Genomic DNA, 21715 nt, shown 5'->3' with positions numbered 1-21715 from the left:
AATATTCACCCTTACAAAGGGTAATTCTGCCATTTCTGACAACATGGATGAACCTGGAGGGCATTATCCTAAGTGAAAAAAGTCAGACACGGAAAGACAAATACTGCATGATCTCCGTCATATGTGGAATCTAAAAAACTCAAACTCATAGAAACAGAGAGTAAAATGGCAGTTACTAGGGTCTGGGGGTTTGGGAAGTGTTGGTCAAAAGGTAGAAACTTGGCTGGCCCTGTGGCCTAGTGGTTAAGTTTGCGCACTCTGCTTTGGCAGCCCAGGGTTTTGCCAGTTTGAATCCTGGGCACAGACATGGCACTGCTCATCAAGCCATGCTGAGGCAGCGTCCCACATGCCACAACTGGAAGGACCCACAACTGAAAACACACAACTATGTACCAGGGGGCTTTGGGGAGAAAAAGGAAAAATAAAATCTTTTAAAAGGTAGAAACTTTCCATTACAAGATGAATCAAGTCTTGGAGATCTAATGTATAGCATAGGACTATAGTTGTTAATAACACATTGCATACTTAAAATCTGTGGAGTAGAACTTAAGTATTCTCACCACACATACAGAAAAAGTTAACTATAGGGCCTGGCCCTGTGGCCGAGTGGTTAAGGTTCCACGCGGTCTGCTTCAGCGGCCCAGGTTTGCCAGTTCAGATCCTGGGCACAGACCTGCTCCACTCACCAGCCATGCTGTGGTGGTGTCCCACATACAAAAAAATAGAGCCTCCTCTACTGGCATAGATGTTAGCTCAGGGTGAATCTTCCTCAGCAAAATAAAGACCTAAGGTAACTAAGGTGAGGTGATGAGTGTTAATTAGCTTGATTGTGGTAATCATTTCACAATGTATACTTACATCAAACACCACACTGTACAACATATTGTACATCTTAAATATATACGGTTTTTATTTGTAAGTCATACCTCAACAAAGCTGGGGAAAAAATCCTGAATCTTCCATTTACCATGCAACATTGGCAGGTTTCCTAAGCTGTCAAAGTGGAAAGATTAACTCATAGGATTGTAAGGAGTCAATGAGTTAATACATTATAGAGCCCAAGAAGACTAACCATCACCACTCATGGGGGCTTGGAGCTGCCGGTGCCCAGAGCTCCAGCTTCCTCCTTAGGTCTGCTTGTGAAAATGAAGCAAGCACAGTGAGCAGCAGAGGAGGAGGGAGCTGTCCTGGTTTGGAGATCTTTGTCCTAATCTTAAAGGCTAGATCTAATCTGCCTGAGGAGCTAACAAATGCCACTATTTCTTAAGCTAATTCAAGTTGGGTTTCTCTATTTGCTTCTATACTTACCTCAAAGTTGTCCTCTTCAAATGGTGAGCTGGTGAGGCATTACAAGTCTGCTGTGAACACTGTCCAGAGGTCACTCAATAAACATGTTCAACCTCTCTGGGCCTAGTCTTGTGTGTTACTCTGCGTAAACTGACAGGTTCTGGTTTTAGAAAGATGCCTCCTCTACCACAGGACAACCTGAAAGGCCACCTCAGTTCAGTCCATTTCCTGATGTAACAAAGAAAAGGCTGAGCTACATGGATTTTAGATCTCAGTGAAGTTCCAGTGGGATCCAGTTGTTCTCCCTGAAAATGCAGATCACATGCTGGCATACGACACATGGAGACCCTGTGCTGCACGCCAGGTCCCATCACCTTTTTCAGATCAAGCCCAGCTTAACCACAGCCTCTCGTCCCCATTTCTCTCCCTCCACCCCCGACCCCTAGCTTCTTTGCCAGTATTATGTCTGAAGTATTTGACTCCCTTATTAATGGAAATTAAACAAGGATTTAGTACCTCCACATGCCTCCTGGATTGTTTCCAGAACACACTTGTAGCCTTTAAAAAATGAAGAAAAAAATTATATATACATAATTACATAATGTTCTAGAAACCCTGTATCTGAAAAGGGAAAAAATCCATTTTGATTCACCCAAAGACACAAAGGTGGAGCAACGATTTAAAAACTCACAATCAGGGGCCGGCCCCGTGGCCGAGCGGTTAACTTCTCGCCCTCTGCTTCAGCGGCCCAGGATTTCGCTGGTTCAGATCCTGGGAGCGGACATGGCACCGCTCATCAGGCCATGCTGAGATGGCATCCCACATGTCACAACTAGGACCCACAACTAAAAATACACAACTATGTACCGGGGGGCTTTGGGAGAGAAAGGAAAAATAAAATCTCTAAAAACTCACAATTAAAATGCTTAGGGAATGTAATTTCTGCTTAAGGGACCTGTATAGTTGATGGGTCTGAAAAAAATTTCCTAAAATACATTTAAATGGATTGACCTATCTTGAACATAAAGTCTGATTAAGTGATGGTCTTCACGCTTCAGATGATTATCAATAAAGTATTGGGTGTTCTCAAATAATCATTATTTCTAGCTAGCTGGCTTTTTACTTTTATTTTTTTTTGAGGAAGATTAGCCCTGAGCTAACTACTGCCAGTCCTCCTCTTTTTGCTGAGGAAGTCTGGCCCTGAGCTAACATTCATGCCCATCTTCCTCTACTTTGTATGTGGGACACCCAGCACAGTACGGCTTGCCAAGTGGTGCCACGTCCACACCCGGGATCCAAATCGGCGAACCCCAAGCCTTCGAGAAGCAGAACGTGGGAATTTATCCGCTGCACCACTGGACCGGCCCCCCTTTTTTTTTTTTGCTAGCTGGCTTTTTAATCACACATCTCATGTTTAGAGTGCTGCAGTGTTTCACCTGTGGCCTTACACAGCAGGTATAAACTAATAAAGGAGTTCCTATTCACGCTTTCCACATCACCGAGCGTCAATGTGTGTCACTTTCATAGCATGACCCCAGACCAGCAGCATCATCAAAACTTGGGAACGCGTTAGAACTGCTGATTGATACGTGCTCCTGGCCCAGACCCACTGCCCAGCAATGTGTGGGATCCAGCAATCTGCCTTAACAAGCCTTCCAGGTGACTCTAATACATGCTAAAGTTGGAAAACCATTACCATGCAGACTCCTCACGGGCTGACATTAAAGTGAGGGTTCTTAATCCGGGATCCGTGAAGCCCGAGAAGTCAAAGGCACATGTGCATTTTCCTGCACAGAAGCTGCACAGCTCTCAACATTCTCAAAGGGATGTTAACCTAGAAAGTCAGGGAGCACTATTTTGAGGTATCAAATTCAACAGAATTCACTTCTGCAAATGTACACCAAGTCACAATTTTCTCCAAGCCCTTTAATATTCACTTAAACAGTTGAGGCACAAGCAATAATAAAACTGCACTTTTTATATTACAAGAAAGAAAATTTTGTATGATACCTGCAAGGTCTAGCAATTTTCTCAACATCTTTTCTCCAGTAACATTTCATTAACACACTCTGGTCCACAGGTTGATTCAAGGTCAGAAAGGCAGGCAGGAAGATGGTAAAAACAGCAAACTCACCAAGGAGTAAGAGGAATCATTTACTGACTGCCTACTACGCACAGTGTACTATGCTTTACACGCTTTATGTAAGCTAAACGTGAACCTAAGTTCTAGTTAATAGAATAGCATTGATACTGCCAGGTAAGCCTGCATGTTAAATGCTTTAAGTACAAATTGTGGATCCAGACAGGCCTTTGCCCAATGAAGCATGCCAACAGGCACTAATACATATTTTCATTTCCAAAGGTTCTATACAAGTGTGCAATATTATCACAGGGGCACACTCACATTATCAATCTACTTATATCTTGGGCTGAGCACCATTTGGCCAGCATCACAACTGCCTGGTTCCGTCACTGTGCAAAACTTCAGATAGGAAACAGGGTTTGTTCAGCAATTACACGTCTGGTGGGGTAAAGGCTGTTTTTTTTTCTTAGGAGGAAGATTTGCCCTGAGCTAACATCTGTTGCCAGTTTGGTTTTCTTTTTTTTTGCTTGAGGAAGATTAGGCATGAGCTCCTATCTGTGCCAATCTTCCTCTATTTTGTATGTGGGACGCCTCCACAGCATGGCTGATGAGTGGAGTAGGTCCACACCTGGGATCCAAACCTGTGAACCTGGGCTGCTGAAGTGGAGCATGCAGAATTTTAACCTCTCAGCCATGGGGCCGGCCCCTAAAATGCTGGAGTTTTTTGTCTGATTTTTCATAAGACAGCCAGCTTTCAAAGGTGTTACCTAATTTTAAAGCCCCAATGCTGTCATTTAAATAAGAAAATGTACTTGGCATACTCAGCTCTAAAGTGAAGATATCATTGCCTTTTCAACAAACAGTAGATCAAAACATTTTTTTTCAGAAAGTCAAGTCATATCCAGCCTGAACAGCCCTCTAATTCTCAAGGGCATACAGAATCTTCACACCCTCCCAAAATCTGAAATGACCCCTCACTCCCCTCCCAGTCCTTCATTTTTCTGGGCCCATTCCTCTCTTGCAAGCCGGCTGCCCCATGCTCTTCTCCTATATTCCCTCCGACTCTGTATTCACTCTTCTCTTTCCTGACTGCCCCTGCTCTGAAAACTCCCTCTGTGTGGGCAGGTGCAGGATAGAAGATTGTTTCCTGGCTGTGTGGTCAATCACTGACCAATCACCACCACAGTGCTTTGGATTTGGGGTCCTCTTAGTAGAAGTGACTAATGAGCATGTTTGTAGTGGTCACCGTTCCACAGCCCCCACTCCCCAAAAGCACCCTGAGTGTAAAATAAAAAAAAAACAAGCACACTGTGTAAGGGTTCAGGACCACAAACCTGGAAGATACCTGACAAAGAGTCCTTACATGTGATCGCCTAGCCTGACGTTCTAATTTTATACATGAGAATACTGGAGGTTAAGTTCAGAGATGTAATATGACTTGCCCAAGGCCGTGTGACTATCCAGAGGCAGAACTTAGAACCATATTCCAAACTTTTTCCACTATATCACAACCACCACAAAAACCTGAGGTTAAGGTTAAAAAAACTCTGTAAGTAAAACAAAATAAAAAGTCTAGTACACAGGAAAAGTCTTTGAGATCTCTCCACAGATTTTTAGACAGAATAAAGGGAACCTGTACAATGAGAAATGCTGCTCAGTTCAACAGACGACACTAAATACCAAGAATCTTTATTCTCAAGTCTGATATTGAATCTGTGACTGCAGATATGTCACTATTTTGAGAATAAGAGCTCCACATTACCTCCATTCTTTGCAAGTCCCTCAGCCACAAGGTTACACCTTATTCTCATTATAACAAGATAAATGAATCAGACTGAAGGAAGATTAAAGAGGTACACAGAAGATAAAAGCAAAGGAGAACATTTTTACAAGCATATCATCCCAGTTACCTCAAAGGTTAAGTTTCAGATTAATTTACAAGAGTAGTGACAGAACCATATGATTCAGTGAAAATCAACACGTTATTCCTTAAAAAAAAAAAAAAATCAATTCAGAAATACTAAGTCAGGCAAGCATGCAAAATTCAGAGTAGAAAAAATGCAAGGCCTGGTTGCCCAAACAAATATACACCTCAGGGGAAGGTGGACTCGAAGATCTTGAAGAGAAAAAAACCAGAAGCTGAAAGGAACACTGCTCTGAGTTAGCAGGCCAATTCCTTCATTTTACAAATGAGCAAAGTGGGCAGACACTAACTGGGGAAGCTCATACAGCTGGAATAGTGGTGTGCAGACTTAACTCCTGGTGCTATTTGCAACTACATGTATCTAAAATACAAGGAGATAAATACCCACAACACATTAAGTCCACTGATTTAAAAAAAACATTTCAAGACCGATACACAGGGCGGGAGTGAAGCTGTTAATACAGCACAGCAGCACATCTGGGATATTTAGGAGATTAAAAGGAAAGAAATGATCTCTCGAAGTTTTAATGCTCAGTTTTGATAAACAAAATCAAGTTTTCATTCTATTTTCTGATGTATAGCAAAATACACTAGCTTAAAAAATGTGCATTCTTCAGTTTTCTCCTATACTTTTTTCCCTATCTTTGAAAACTGAGCACTGGGTATTATTAATATAAGTAATGTTACATGTATATTTTAACTGCACATTTTAGGAATAAAGAAAATCCATGATATTTCGGTAACTCATAGTGTATTTATAAAATGAAAAGCTCTCTATCAAAACACACTTTCCACTTGGAAAAATAAATAAAACACACAAATGGATCTACACAAAGTAAAAATTAACTTTGGTAGATTTCAGTGTAGGACAGTCCATAACAAGCATATTTGCCCTTATTCCCCTAGAGCTGTTCATCTTCCGAGTTAAGATTTTAAAAATATTTTTAATTGGGATTATCACGTTGACGTTTCTCATTCCACATCATCTTCAGCCAAGCTCTGAGCACTTACAATTCTCTGAAAAAGAGAAATTAATTCTTATAAGTATCATAAGCATTTAATCAGGATTCTAAATTCAACATAAAATGCTCTTTGTAATCAATCAAACCTTGTTCAAATTTACCCATTCTGAGATTTCAACATTTAACACTTTATACATTATCATCGTCTAAGAAAATAATGATCACACTATGCGATAATCGCACAGTATGAATGGCATCAGTCCCATTCCAGAATTCAAGTTAATAAAGGAGGCATAACATCATACTGTGATACAAGTTAGTCAGTTACAAAACTGAAACCAGAAAGAACTGAAAATCTTTTTTCACTCCCACGTAAACTAAGAATACTGATGAGTGCTTTACTGATCATTCTATGCTCCAAATACTTCCCCTTTTGGCTTGGAAACGCTCAGTCATTATACAAAGAAGGAACACAGTCAAAATTAGCCATTCTGATAACATTTCCAGATAACATGAAACAAGTTAACTGAGTCAAGGAGGCCATTTTTACAGAGAGAAATTCAGGCTTCATCCTAAATTTCCCCATATTTCAGAAGACATCACCCTCAGGTCAGTTTTGCAAAAGCACTATGCTATGTTGCCTTTCAAAGAGCAGATAACATTCAACAGAGGATTCTGATATAGACAGACTGGGGACCACATTAGTCTAAATAAAAGGATTAATATCAACAGCTTAGTTTTTCAACTGTTTCCCTTCAATCTTTGGGACCTTAATTTTCTTTCCAGTCCCTTTCCAATTTAGCTGAGTAAAGATCAGTTTGGAGAATTAACCAGTCAATCATTTTACTAATTTTTAAGCACAGCAACTGTGGAAATTAACACATGTAGTAGACATGCTATTATTCCAAAAAGTAGACTCATCTGGGCTCCCTGGGAAGGATTAAAAATTAACAGAACACATTTTACTTAACTCAAGTTATGTATAATCTTTTATACAATGGCATTTTGCATTTGGGGATGTAGTCAAAGAGTTCCAAGCGCCAAGCCCACCTGGCAGCAGCAGAGGCACCAGGGCCTTCAGACAAGTGCAGTCAGAGGGAAGCCACAGTCCTTCATGATCCAAGTTCCAGGCTATGCCGTCTTGGCTCCTGTACCCCCCACCAGGCCACCTAACTGAATGCACGGTCTCACAAGAGTAGGGAGAAAGCTAGTTTTGGAAATTAGCCAGAGTGGCCTGAATCATGGGATTTGACTACAAAGGCCTGAGAGTTAAACACTGAGAGACACACTTCCTGACCACCTCTAGGACTCGATCCCTAGACCTTATGCCCACTCAGCTGAATGTTTTTCTCCTATGGAAGAAAATTCCAAGCACTGCTCTCTCCAGCGCTATCTTCATCACACGGAGGAGTCTCCCGATTTCATCACGTTCACTGGGCTCACTTTTAAATGCCAATGTCCCTAAATTCATTCTCAGGTTCTACTCCTATTTCATATTTCAACTTCTTACCTGGCTAATGGTTGGGAGCTTAGTCAGAAGCATCTGGAACACCGGCGGTGGAAGCGTCTGCTGTAACACCTGCAGTAACTGCTGGGGCTGACCACACACGGCGATTGCGTTTGTTAGATGATCGACACCCTTCTCATATTCAGCTGGAAGATTTACAGAAAAATAACATGAAACGTGGAACGCCTTTGCCTCTGTCAAAAATTCAACTCTAAAGTCTTCCCTATATCTCCAGGTGATATAGACCAAAAACACCGTGCAAGTAAAAACTTGGAAATAATCTAGAGTTCATCCACATAGCGGAATATTATGAAGCCATTAAAAAAGGAAATCAGGGGGCTGGCCCCGTGGCCGAGTGGTTAAACTCGCGCGCTCCGCTGCAGGCGGCCCAGTGTTTTGTTAGTTCGAATCCTGGGCGCGGACATGGCACTGCTCATCAGACCACGCTGAGGCAGCGTCCCCCATGCCACAACTAGAAGAACCCACAACGAAGAATACACAACTATGTACTGGGGGGCTTTGGGGAGAAAAAGGAAAAAAATAAAATCTTTAAAAAAAAAAAAAAAGAAATCAGAATATATGTACTGATATGCAAGTATCTCCAATACACATGCAAAAAAGGGGCAAGGTGCAGAAAGGTCCAAGTATGTTATTAGTTATATATTTGGAATATTTCTGAAAGATTACATAAGAAATGACTAACAATGGAACAGTACTTTTCTATAAGAAGAGAGAACGGGAAGATTGGGGACCGAAGTAAAAAGCAGGCCCAATTTCATTGTAAACTAAGCCCTTATACCATCTGAATGTTACCACATGCAAGTAGAAAAAAAATTATTTTTAAAGTAATGCTAGCAGGAAAAACCGCCATAATAATGAAGTGGTAGGAAGAAGCAGATAAAACAGTGATTATCCCTGAGTGGCAGGATTTATTTTCTTTTTATTTATCCTACAATAGATGCATTACTTTTGAAAGAAAAAAAAAATTCCATAAGGTCTATTTTTGAAGGTTCGCTTAACTGAATAATAAGTGCCTGCCATGTGGTCTCGATCCTCAGTTAATTCTGTATTAAATCAAACTCCAAAGAACTGCCCCAAATTCTCTGAGCAAATAACTTTGTGCTATTCAATACGGTTTCAGGGGCCAGCCTGATAGCGTAGGGCTAAGTTCGCGTGCTCCACTTCAGCGGCCCAGAGTTTGAAGGTTCAGATCGCAGGAACGGACCTGGCACCTCTTGTCATGCCACTCCGTGGCAGCATCCCACATACAAAATAGAGGAAGAGTGGCAACAGATGTCAGCTCAGGGCCAACCTTCCACACAGACACACACAGACAAAAGGTTTCAAATTAAGTGTTCTTGTGTATAGGAGTTTTCTATGCAGGAAATCCTTTTAATGTACCTTATTGAAAAACAACTCCATTGGAAAATTTTTTTATTAAGACTTTATTTTTTTAGAGCAGTTTCAAATTCACAGCAAAACTAAGGGTAAAGCACAGAGATTTCCCACATGTCCCCTGCCTCCACACATGCATAGCCTCTCCCCACCACCCCGCCCTGTTATCAACAACCCTCACCAGAGTGGTACTTTGTTACAGCTACTGAACTACAGTGACCCACCATAATCAAAGTCCATAACTTACATTAGGGTTCACTCTTGGTGTTGTACATTCTATGCATTTGGACAAATCAATGACATATATCCATCCTTATAGTATCACCCAGAGTTATCTTCACTGCCTTAATATTAAGAACTACTAACATTTACTAGGTGCCAGGGGCACTGTTCTTGGTGTCTTATATGAACAGGTTCACATCATTTTCACAACAATCTTCTTAGGTAGTAGCAGTATCTTCATTCGCTATCTGAAGAAACGGAGGCTTAGAGAAATTAAGAATTTGCTTCAAGTTATTAAGCCTAGGGCTCCTTAACTTCAGAACCCTTGCCTGTATTATTGAACCTCCTCCATATTCAACTTTTCTTTACAGAATGGCATACTATCAAGAAAATCAAGGATACTACAAAAAAACTTGGTCTGAGCCTTTACGAAAGCAACTCATGACTTTAGAAAAACGTATTCAGACCATCCCTACACATGTACTTTATCTTCCTATAGATTGGTTCAGTTGTCATACCCTACACGACCCCAAGCTTGAGGGCACTAAGTGTGCCTTAGGGAACGTCTCCACCATCACACTTCACGTGCTTGACCTTGCCAACTGATGAGAAAGATGGGTAAGGTGACTGTCATTCCTGGTGTTCCTTCCAGGGTCTTGAATCCAACATATGATGGTGTGTTTCTTGTTTCACCAACTGGCCACTGTGGAAGTCGGGAAACCCTCTGGGTAAAAGTGTGAATACCATGAGGTGTCTCATGACACCAGTGTATGCGTATGGCTTTCCAAGCGCTTTCTTAATGTCTTTGAGCTCAGGTGAGGAATGGCTGAACCTCCACTGCCACTTCAGGGACTGCAATTATCCTGTCCATACATTGGTCCTGGATACCCTCCTGATCGTGTTAGCCACTGTCACCTGGATATGGGCAGCCACCATCTTGACCCGCCCAGTCAATTACTTCCATGGGGAATGAAATTATGTAACAATGATGTCCATCATGAGATCCAACCCAGGGTTGTGCATTGATCCAGTCGATGGGTAGTAATCAAGTGACCCGCTGACAGTCAGTTCCTTCTTGTGAATAGACACCAAAAGGCTTTAAATCTCTTCCAACCCTAATCAGCACTGGCAATTATCTTTTCTGTGGGTCCAACAATGCTAAACAATCCTATATATCCAGGATACATTTATACATTGACAAAGAGTCAATGGCAGTCTACCTGTCATCTTGGGCTCCCTTCCTGTGAAAAGCAGATGTTGCTACAACTTTTGTTGACTGGATAGCCAGATCATAAGTGGTACCTTTTGTTAATATCAACAGCATCGAATGCATCATATAATCTATCTATTACACAGCAGAGGAAGATCAAACCCAGTGGTACAGGACCAAAGTCACCACTTGGTATCAAGCACTGCTTCAGAGTTGAGCAGAATGCCCTCCCTTTTAGGGAACTGAACTGTGCGGCCTAAAGGAGACCTGAAACGTTTCCCTGATTGCTATCTATCCCGCGTTCTGCACTTACGGACATTTTGATTGGTTCTCCTCATTCATTTCTAATCCTTCTTAGCAGGCAACTTTAATGAAGGCCATTTATAACTCTCTAGGTGAAACTGAGCAAATTCTAATTTTGTCAAGAAATTATTTCTTGAGCTTCTGTGTTAGTGAACCCATCAGTATTAGGAGGGCGGGGCAGCCAGAGAGGCCAAGGAAGCTCCTCACTCCCTCCCCCACCCTCCATACCTTGCCCTATGCATCTCTTCCATCTGGCTGCTCCTGAGCCGTACCCTTTATAACAAATCAGTAAACACAAAGTTTTCAAACCCCTGAATAAGAAGAATCTAACCAAATAAGGGACTAAAGACTGGGATATGAAGAGGAATTGCCTGCTGCAACATTTTCACTCGAGAAAATTTAAAGATTGAGGTATTCAAATTGAAGAAAGCAGAACTCTACAAAGAAGTATTAAAAATGGAAAATATTAAAAAAAGACTTATGTCTTCTGCATGGGCTTGGACTTCATCAGGGGACATGATGGCCCCATCAACTCGGAAATTAAGATGCCACTTGGCCACTGGATTCTCACGCCACTGAATTTAGAAGCAATAGAGTGGATTACACTGTTTGCTTGGGGACATTAATTCTGATTATTAAATGGAAATAGAGCTGCTACTGGAATGGTATGTATACAACATAGGAGATCCTCTGAGACACCTCCAAATACTTCTAAATACACTGAAAACAGTTAATAAACAACTACAGCAACTCATTGCAGGTGGAACTATTTCCTCTCTGCACTTGCAGACTTGATCCCATTCACATATCCTGAGATGAGATCTTACTCAGTTAAGGGAATATGCTTCTGGAAGACCCCTGGATGAAGGAGACCTTGCCAAGCAATGAAGTTCACTGCCCAAATTGCTTACGCTTTCACCTGGCTTACTTTGATGTTGACTTTTTCCTAATTCTATCCACCTAAGTCTTCTACCTTAGGTTGAGTTGGTACTTTCTATCAGAAGAAAGACAGCTTGGCAGCTAAGCTGTTAAGTAATTCACTGGGTGTTTTGGGTTGAAGTGTGGAACATGAGTTTGGGAAAAAAAGACAACTCTTCCCTGTCCCCCCTTGACCTCCCCTCCCCTGACCACCCTGAGTAACTGTCCTCGACCTGGATCCAACGGCTCGAGTCAGATAGACGACCACAGTGCACGGATCACCAAGACAATCCAAATGTAAGTAATAGGAGTACATTATAATATCTTAAATTATAAATAAAATTATTTAAAATATTGTTTATATTTTGGGGGCTAGAAGATTTTGATAGTATCAAATAAATATCTCTATGAGCATGAAAAACTTGTGAGAATTTGTTTACATTAACTGGAATATTACAATCTATATCCTTAAAAAACAACGATATCATGCAGATTTTCCTTTTCAGATAATAAAGTAATGTAATTATACTCAGCCCCTCAAATGATCTTTAGGAGGATTTAAGTGCTTTACTATTGCCCTGTGATTAAACTTCATATTTTCCTTACTATATCGGAGGAAAAAGTCACAATTACCTTCTGGTAAGGCATTTCTATTTTTATTTAAATATTTATCAGCCTACTATACCATCTAAATAAAAGACAATTACTTCCTCAAAAAAAAGAAAAAAGAAAAAAGAAAAAGTATTCGTTGGCAAAAGGGACATGTGATAAAAAGTAATGATGGTCACCACCATTTTAAACACTTAATCTCGTCTTATAAAATAAACAAATAAAAAACCACAAATGACCTGCATCACATAGTTCAATACTCTCTAAATCTATTATGATACTGCAATGAGAATTAAAAAACTTAACACTTGATACTATTTTTACTTATGACAGCAACTACTTCAAAGCTACTTTTGAGATAAAAAGCTAATTTGACACCAAAGAAATTTATAAATACATTTAAGACTCTAAATTACTGAATGAATTATAGTTCTCAAATTTATAAATTTGACCATTTTAATTTCACAGCAGTTTTTTTTTTTTTTTAATAAAAACCTCTTAATCCTATTGATGGAATACATAAAGCACAAAGCCTAAACTCCGGATCAGATTTAGATCACTGACTGGTTCTGAAACCAGGCCACCAAGAACTCACTGTGTGACCCTGCTCAGGTAATTAATCTTCTCTGGGACTTATATTAACCAATCCTTCCTGTAAGTACTGGAAAAGACTTCAAGATTAGATGAAGGAGTTGAGGGAGGATATTCCTAGATCATATTCCTTCAGTTACTATTTACATATTGCACTATGACTATATTCTCCAAACTATTTAAAAGTAACTTCATTTAGGGGCCAGCCTGGTGGCACAGTGGTTAAGTTCGCATGCTCTGCTTCAGTGGCCTAGGGTTCGCAGGTCCAGACTCCAGGCACAGACCTACAAACCACTCATCAAGTCATGCTGTGACAGCGTCCCACATATAAAGCAGAGGAAGATGGGCACAGATGTTAGCTCAGGGCCAGTCTTTCTCACACACACACACAAACACAAAGTAACCTCATTTGTAAAGATTACTTATTATCTTCTCTCCATCATACATCAAGTAAACCTAAAACTCATTCAAATTATTATTATGGAGAGTGATAACCCACAAGAAATATTTATTTTTAGAGCCAGTCTTAAATAAAACAGTCCTCACATTATTAAATGCCTAAAAACTTGTCTTGAAATATTTAGAATACCTTTTTTTAAAAAAACAGCCTTACTACACCAAAAAAGCCCCTTACCACCATAAATTCATATTAGTGTGAAGAATTCTATCTAGTTTCCTAGTCTTTTAATGACTATTACCTTGGGCTAGTAACTCTTCACCAAGCTGTATTTCTTCAAGGAAGAATTTCTGAACAGCTTCAGCATCTTTAAGGTCAGGTAACTGTTTGAAATGGAATATTTAGTATGACAAAATTACGACAGGGGAAATAACCAATACACAGAAAATCATACCACTAAAAATAAAACAACTAAAAATTGAATAGCTAATTCTAAAATATAAAAAGAAAATTACTCTTCAACAACAATCTCAAGTATTAGAGTTTGGTATCTACTACATTCAAATAAATCCAAGAAAAAAATACTTATTGATCAAACTGGTATCTGAACAGTTCTTAGAAAGCCGTAAATCAAACCTAAAGTAAAAAACGAAAAATACAAACATCACAACCATAAAATATGCTCTTTACTGTTTACACTATTTTTTGATCGCATTATAAATTTTTACATAACTATAATCAATCTTTTCTGATCCAATATTATTTTGTACAGATTTTACGTGCATCTAAAAGATTAGTTATTTTTAAACGGCAATAGAATATACCATTGAAGAATATATGATTGCATAATCATGATCTATTTGTTAGTCATTTGAGCTACTTCTAATTTTTTGCTATTATAAACAATCACAAGTAGCTGTATTTAAATAAGCTTGCATTTCTGTGTTTTTGTTTTATATTTGTTACATATTACCAGATTGAATGATTATGGTAATATATAATACCACCAGCTATATGGCCTATCTTTTTAAAAAACGTAAACCTACTAGAAGCATACCTCATTTTATTGGGCTTTGGTATTAAAAAGACCCTCTATTAATGGAAGTTTTTGGTTCTTGAATTATACTATATACGCTCTTATTAACAAGATAGGTGAACAAATTTAAATTTCTCAAAATGGAGACATCGTTCACAGACTATCCCAGCATACAGCAAGAATGTGATTATAACTGATACACCAATGCACATGTCTATAATATATCTATTTCCCTATATCCTTAGAAAGAAAAGGCTACTAAAAGCATCATGAACATATATATTTCAGAAAGGTGGTTTGGACTTAATAGAACAAAGTGGTTGCTTCCTAGTTTTACTTCATTATCATCATTATTAATGATATTATCATTAGTATCAACACAGTCAGTTAGCTGTGTTGACTACTGCTTCAAAATAACAAAGACAACATTTACTGATTTAATTTTTCCTTGCCTCGACTTGCTTTAAAAAGAACCACTACTGGGGCTGGCCCCGTGGCCGAGTGGTTAAGTTTGCGCGCTTCGCTGCAGGCAGCCCAGTGTTTCGTTGGTTCAAATCCTGGGCGCGGACATGGCGCTGCTCATCGGACCACGCTGGGGCGGGCGTCCCACATGCCACAACTAGAAGGACCCACAACGAAGAATATACAACTATGTACTGGGGGGCTTTGGGGAGAAAAACGAAAAAAATAAAATCTTTTAAAAAAAAAAAAAAACCACTACTGATCCAGTAGTCCAAGTCCTGGAAACCTAGATAATGGAACTAAGTTCAATGAAAAAGAAAAGCTATATGCACAACAATTATATTTACTTACACATGCCACAGAACATTTTTTATCAAGCAGATAAACCTATGTAGTCATTAAAAATAATCATGAACACAGGACTATGAAAAGAAAAAATGAATGAAAAGATTTATATCTACACTTACGTATTATAACAAGGTAAAAATTTACCAGGTGGTGGGATTCTGGATCAGTGGGTGTGAATAATTTATGTAACTTTTGAAACAAACAGCATGTCCTTCTTTTGAAAGATGTTGGAAGAAGGAAAATTAAATTAATAAATGTTTTATCATTTTGAAGCAGCTAAGTTTGAATCTTTTGGTATAAATGTCTTCTGGAGACTATAATCTTATCGTTCCTTAAATATTGCTCATATAACAAGCTGTCTGCTATTATGGCTAACAAAGGGGAGCTAATGAAGGCCTAGATAATCCGCAGTTGAACTGAGTTAACTATTCCCCAAAACAACAAATTATATTTTAATATAAAAAATCAATGTCTAGGGGCTGGCCCCGTGGCCGAGTGGTTAAGTTCGCGCGCTCCGCTGCAGGCGGCCCAGTGTTTCGTTGGTTCGAATCCTGGGCGCGGACATGGCACTGCTCGTCAGACCACGCTGAGGCAGCGTCCCACATGCCACAACTAGAAGAACCCACAACGAAGAATGCACAACTATGTACCGGGGGGCTTTGGGGAGAAAAAGGAAAAAATAAAATCTTTAACAAAAAAAAAAAAAAAAAAATCAATGTCTAATATCAACTAGCTTTCTCAAAATACATATTTGAAGTAGACTTTAAAAAAAACAGATTACGCAGTACCTTAGAAAGTCCAGCTCTCTCCTTGGCAAGTTTTTGTTTCTTTCTTCCTGCAAGAAATGTAGTATTTTCATTTTATCATTAGTAAAATGGGAATCAAAAGAAGTCTAACTGCTGTGGCAGTCATTCATTCTATTTGCAAAACCTTCCCGATTCCAGCTCTCTTCTTCCCTGGTCTCCTTGTGGTCTGTCAGGGTCATATGAATAGTTCTGGTCAATGAGCTATGGGCAATGTGACATCTCTGCACAGGAGCTTTTTCCTTCCCTCTGGGGCACCAGGATCAGCAATTTACAAGATGGAGACAGTTCCAACAGCTGGGTCTCTTGAGTAATTACCAAAAGCAGAGCAAGCCCCCCACCCCCAACCTACACAGGTCATCAAACACAGCAAGAGTTAAGCCACTGCTGTTAGGGAGTTTTATTACTGAAATGTAACAGCTTCTATCTTTACTGAATGTTGGAAACTATCTGGCACTCTTAAACGGGGGCGGGGGGGATCACCATTTGAGAAAGTTTTCTTAAAAAAATAAACACAGTAATTATGCATTTGGCAAAAAAGGGGGGGAAGCACTGCTCAATTCTTGTCAACACTGCTGACTAGTGAAGAAAAAACCTGTCTTGTTTTTGATACGAAACAGCTATACCACAAATCTTAGGAGTAAGTGGTGTTGTTTAAAATCTTAATCATCAGTCAACCCTTAAAACCAAATCAGTAACAGACACAGTATTTTAAACTGTTATTTAATTGTATACCCCTGTAAAAGGGTGTTGGCATGGAGGAAACCTGGGCTTCTCTGCCAGCTCTTCCACTAACTAGCAGCGTGACCTTGGGAAAGTTACAGTAACCTCTGCTCATTTTCTATGTATGGAAAATTGGTTGTTGTGGGGATTAAATGAGTTAAAGTATGTAATGAACTTCTGAATAGTGCCTGATTTATAACATGCCATATAAGCACTTGGTATTGAGACAGCTGAATGCCCACTCCTCAGCTAAGGAGCTATGCTATGCTAAATACCTACAGAAGGAAGTTTCACTAGTTCCTAAAAACCACCAAGGACCTGGAGAATGACCAGGTGGCATACCTAAGAAAGCTAAGGCTCTAATACTTATTACCTGGGTAATTTTCAGCAAATAAATCTCTTAACTTGCCAAAGATAAGGCCACTCCAAGAAACAAAAGGCATAAAACAAGCAAATGTGCTCTGAAAACCTTCAAGGATTCTACAGATCCAAGTCTTGATGCCGACTAAAGAGGCAGTGAGCGGTCCGCCCAGCTGCAGACAGGTTAACTACTATTGCCAGGGAAGCTTCCTTCCCCACTACCCTTACAAACCGAGTTTAACCACACCAGCATCTCTTACCAACCCTAGCCCCCAAAATACACGAAGTGCTGAAACTCTAAGGCTTAAACACAATTCTAGCAGTTTCAACAGAAAAACATAGGTTAAAGCAGATCTTACATATTAATTTGAAGACTGCCTACGTTTCTAACAAACTTCCTTTCCTAGCTGTTCGTCACTGAGCAACTCACTCTGCGGAAACAGAACACACAGCATATTCAACCCTCAATTTGTTTAAGGGTTTTGTTCAGCCCTATTTAGGCAGAAAATGATGAATGATATCAGACTAATTACTACATACCAAGGTACAGACTAGTGCTGGAAGGAGAGTATTAAGACTAGAAGAGGGGGCGGGCCGCGTGGCCAACTGGTTAAACTCACGTGCTTCGCTTTGGCGGCCCAGGGTCCACCCGTTTCAATCCTGAGCCAGGACCTAGCACTGCTCATCAGGCCATGCTGTGGCAGCATCCCACACAGAAGAACTAGAATGGCTTGAACTAGGACATACAACTATGTACTGGGGCTTTGGGGAGAGAAGGAAAAAAAAGCAAGATTGGCAACAGATATTAGCTCAGGGCCAATCTCCCTTAAAAAAAAAAAGAGACTAGAAGAGACATGGAAGACTTCAGAGGAACTGGACATGAAGACAAGGAACACTTAGATGTTAAGGGTAACCACTCAGTATGTTTTAGATGCTACATGCCAGATACTATTCTGTGTTATTAATTAGCTTATTTAATCCTCACAGTAACATGAAGACAAGTACTATTACCATCCCTATTTTCTGGCTTCAGTTTTCATAAGACAATTAACTTGTTACATTAACTTATTTTCAGAGAGTATCATACAGTATCTCTGTGATAAAGTACAGATGGTAAGAGACTGAAAAACCAACGTACACATTCAATCAGCAAAATCAGGCCTGGACTCAATATTTGCAAGTATCCCAAGTACTGTGTAAACCTAACAAGTTAAAACAGATTTTGTCTACTTTAAAAAATACACATAAAACATGAGCTTACTAAAAGCCACAAATCTAAATCACTCTTAAAGCATTCATTTAAGTAAGGAAATTAGTTAATATATTTTAAAATGATGAATCATTTTAAACAGTGCTGTATAATGAAACACACCTGTAGTTGGCACTATAATTTGGAGATTAATTTTCATTTATTAAGGATTATTTAGATTGATAAAAATTATACTCTAAGAGTCCTCATAATCCGCTTTTGCTAATGGAAGACAAAAATCTGAATAAATTAGAATCCCAGATTTAACCTCAAACCTATTGCAAACAACTTAAGCCTCTTTTCTTTAAAAAAAAATTATCAGGAACACTAACAAGCCAAAATGACTGATCTGAGAAACTCTGCCTTTTTTGCAGATGTAAATATTCTATTAGAAATTAGACTAGAAAAAAGTCAAAACTAACTAAACTGAAATCAATTTCATTCCACCAATACAAAACACCCTCAAGTTCTTAAAAAATCAGCCAACACAAAATTTCTCTGAGCAAAAGTTTTCCTTGCTAAAGAAAATATCAAATAATAATTATATTCATAAACAATCTTTAGCATCCATCAATTACCATGTGCCAGGGACTGTACTAAACTCTACATTTATCTTTACAAGAGGGAAACAAAAACTTCAACTCGGTTGCCCAAGGTTACTCAGCTAATACTAACTCAAGCCTGACCATTTAAACCATTAGGCTACTACTAAAGCTAGAAAAAAAATTTATTGACTTAAAATGATGGAAAAGGAATTTTGAAAATAACACATTTCTCAGGTTGTCTAAGATGATAGCTTTTATGATTTCTTCAACCAAAAATTATAGTTTTCTCAAGGTTTTCAAGAATAGGCTTGCAGTGTTTCCAAAGGAAGAAAGGGTTAATCCATTCTTCCAGCTCTGCCTCCACACACACCCCAACTATTTTTAAATCTGTAGGAAAATCATCTACATCCCTGTAGTTACATTTACAGGCAGCATTTACGGAGGGGCCTTTCCTGCGTTAGGAATGGTGGTGGGCACTTCAAACATCTTAATCTTCACAAAACCAACTAGAGGAAGGTGGCATCGCCTCATTTCACAAACTAAGAAAATTAAGATTCAGAAAGGCCAAGATTATGCTGCTAATCTGTGACTAATTTGGGCCTGGAAACTCAGTATCTGAATCCAAAACAGCACTGTTGCCATCAGTCTACCTAACCGTAAATAAAATAAACTACCTCCATATCCCTTCCTCCCAAAATGTGAGAGAGCTAGAATTAGCGCTCCTATCATAGATGGTATAAGATCAGCACTGTTCAACACGCTAGTCCCCAGCCACGTGTGGCTAGGCAACACCAGAAATGACTTCTTATAACTTAATAAAACAGTATGAAATAGGATAGTCACTTCTTTGTACGTTCTAGACTTTAGTAACTTACACATCAATTTTAATTTCAGAAACTATTTTGACTGAGCAACCTAGATAAGTTACAAAAATATTTCTTAGTGCAACAAATTTGCTCCTCCACTGCTGCACACGCGTATGCCTCCGAAACTCAAAGATGACAATGGATTTGGTGACACGACTTTCCTCTTGTAGATCTCTCTTAAAAGATGTCGCAGGTATGAAATAAGACTGAGCCACATGAGGAGCGCAGCCCTTTGGACTCCCCTGCAAATTCTATAGCATTCACTCATATCTTGGAAGCGTTTAGAGCGAAGCTACCAAGAGGGTTTAAGAATGCGACAATGATACCGCGTTGGGTGTGTGAATTTAGTCTCAAGCACAAACCCGTAAAATACAAAAAACACGACTTTCGAGTTAAGAACAGAGGTTCAAAAGGTGAATGGCCAAAAAAAACCCCGGCCCACACGTACCCTACATTATAATACAAACGAGAGCGCATTCATCTGGGAAAGGCGTTTGGGCAAAACAAAATGGGAAAAGCCATCCCTCCAAAATGGAGGGAATCGTGCAGGCACAGGAGCCAGGAGCCGCCCCGGGAGCGCGCGGCCAGCGCCATCGCCTTTTTCCGGTCGGTCTGCTGGCGGCCGCCGGGCCGGGCAACACCACGCGGCCGCCCGCGCGCGGCCCCGACGCCCCCGGCTCGCCGGCGGGGAGGGCACGCAGAGAAGGGTTGAGCAGAGCTGAGCAGGGCGGCGCGGCGGGGCAGCGGCGGAGGGGGCAGCCCGGGGCCGAGGGGGCCCACTCACGTTCTCGCAGCCTGTTCTTGAAGTTGGGGTCACTCCGTCTCTTGCGGTCGAAGTAAATGCAGTACCCGATGAAGAGGGCCCCGCACACACCGGCGGCGATGGCGCTGTTCCGGCCCACCATCTTCTCTCCACCGAGGAGCCGGGTCGGCGGCGCCGGGGTCCGGGAACAAGCACGTTGGCCGCGAACCCTCAGAGCTGACGGCCCCGCTCAGACCTCACGCCCGCCGCGGGGGACGCGGAAAGGCCGAACACGCGTCACTTCCGGCCCTAGACGTCCGAGGCCCCCGGGGACGTCCTCGGCAGTGCCTGAGCGGAGACGCCCGCACCGCTTCTGCGCCTGCGCACCGGGCAAAGGCTCCCCGGCGCGGGTGTCCGCGTCGGTGTGAGGTTTTTGCAAGTGATCACGCGTTTCCTTAAAAGCCCCTGAGCGTGATGTAACGAGGGGGCTGTGTGGCCGGCGTGCACAGACTCAGAAGAGTTTGTAGCTGACTTCCTTGTGGGTGTCAGACAAAGATGGAAGGTTGCTGACGTCAAATGCTTCATTTTATTTTTGTATAATTCAGGCAACCTGTGACTCTTATTTGAATTTAACTGAATTTGCTTTTCAAGGTCAGTCACAATCCATTGTGCAACAAGCTCCATAATTTGGTGATTCAACTTCAAAAGAATGTTGCAATATAGTCTCATGAGGAGCGGAAGAAAATTAAATGGAGCAGTTCCTGGAAAAATATAGGTGGTAAAAGAAATTGAAGGAAAAAATAGAGAACGTGAGTTGTTTTATAGCCACCGAAAACATATATGTAGTTTAAATTTAAAAGGACACAACCTTGGGCAGAAAGCAGACATTAAATAACTAGAAATTGATGAGAGGCATGGTAAGAGAAGTACACGTCGTGTAGTAAAGAATTTGGCTGGCCCTCTGTCCCCAGTCTTGGGAGGGATCCTCTTATCCCCTTGAGTGATAGAAACTCATGGTGGGCCATGACAGTTTATGCTAGGGAGATGGCTCATAATGGGGTTGGCAGGCCAGAAAGACCAACTGTGTGGTTACAGGGTGGGGACTTTGATCCATGTCGTACCAGCCCTACCTCTGGGGAGGGGAGCGGGGTGGCTGGAGATTGAGTTCAACTT

The 21715-nt window shown here is 40.6% G+C and overlaps 1 protein-coding gene and 1 non-coding gene across 2 annotated transcripts; both read right to left on the bottom strand.

Moving 5' to 3' along the window:
• Positions 1-3198: 3198 nt before the first annotated feature.
• TOMM20 (translocase of outer mitochondrial membrane 20) lies at positions 3199-21086 on the bottom strand. Its single transcript, XM_008515056.2, has 5 exons — positions 20585-21086; positions 16043-16089; positions 13710-13791; positions 7767-7909; positions 3199-6311 (listed from the first exon to the last, which is right to left on the bottom strand). The coding sequence occupies exons 1-5, from the start codon at positions 20703-20705 to the stop codon at positions 6267-6269; spliced, it is 438 nt and encodes a 145-aa protein (XP_008513278.1). The 5' UTR covers positions 20706-21086; the 3' UTR covers positions 3199-6266.
• LOC139078484 (small nucleolar RNA SNORA14) lies at positions 19983-20117 on the bottom strand. Its single transcript, XR_011531454.1, has one exon. It is a non-coding gene; the product is annotated as a small nucleolar RNA SNORA14 (small nucleolar RNA).
• Positions 21087-21715: the final 629 nt, after the last annotated feature.

The sequence above is a fragment of the Equus przewalskii genome, chromosome 1 (assembly GCF_037783145.1).
Source record: "Equus przewalskii isolate Varuska chromosome 1, EquPr2, whole genome shotgun sequence".
Taxonomy (NCBI): Eukaryota; Metazoa; Chordata; class Mammalia; order Perissodactyla; family Equidae; genus Equus; species Equus przewalskii.
This window is presented reverse-complemented; position numbering and strand designations above follow the sequence as displayed.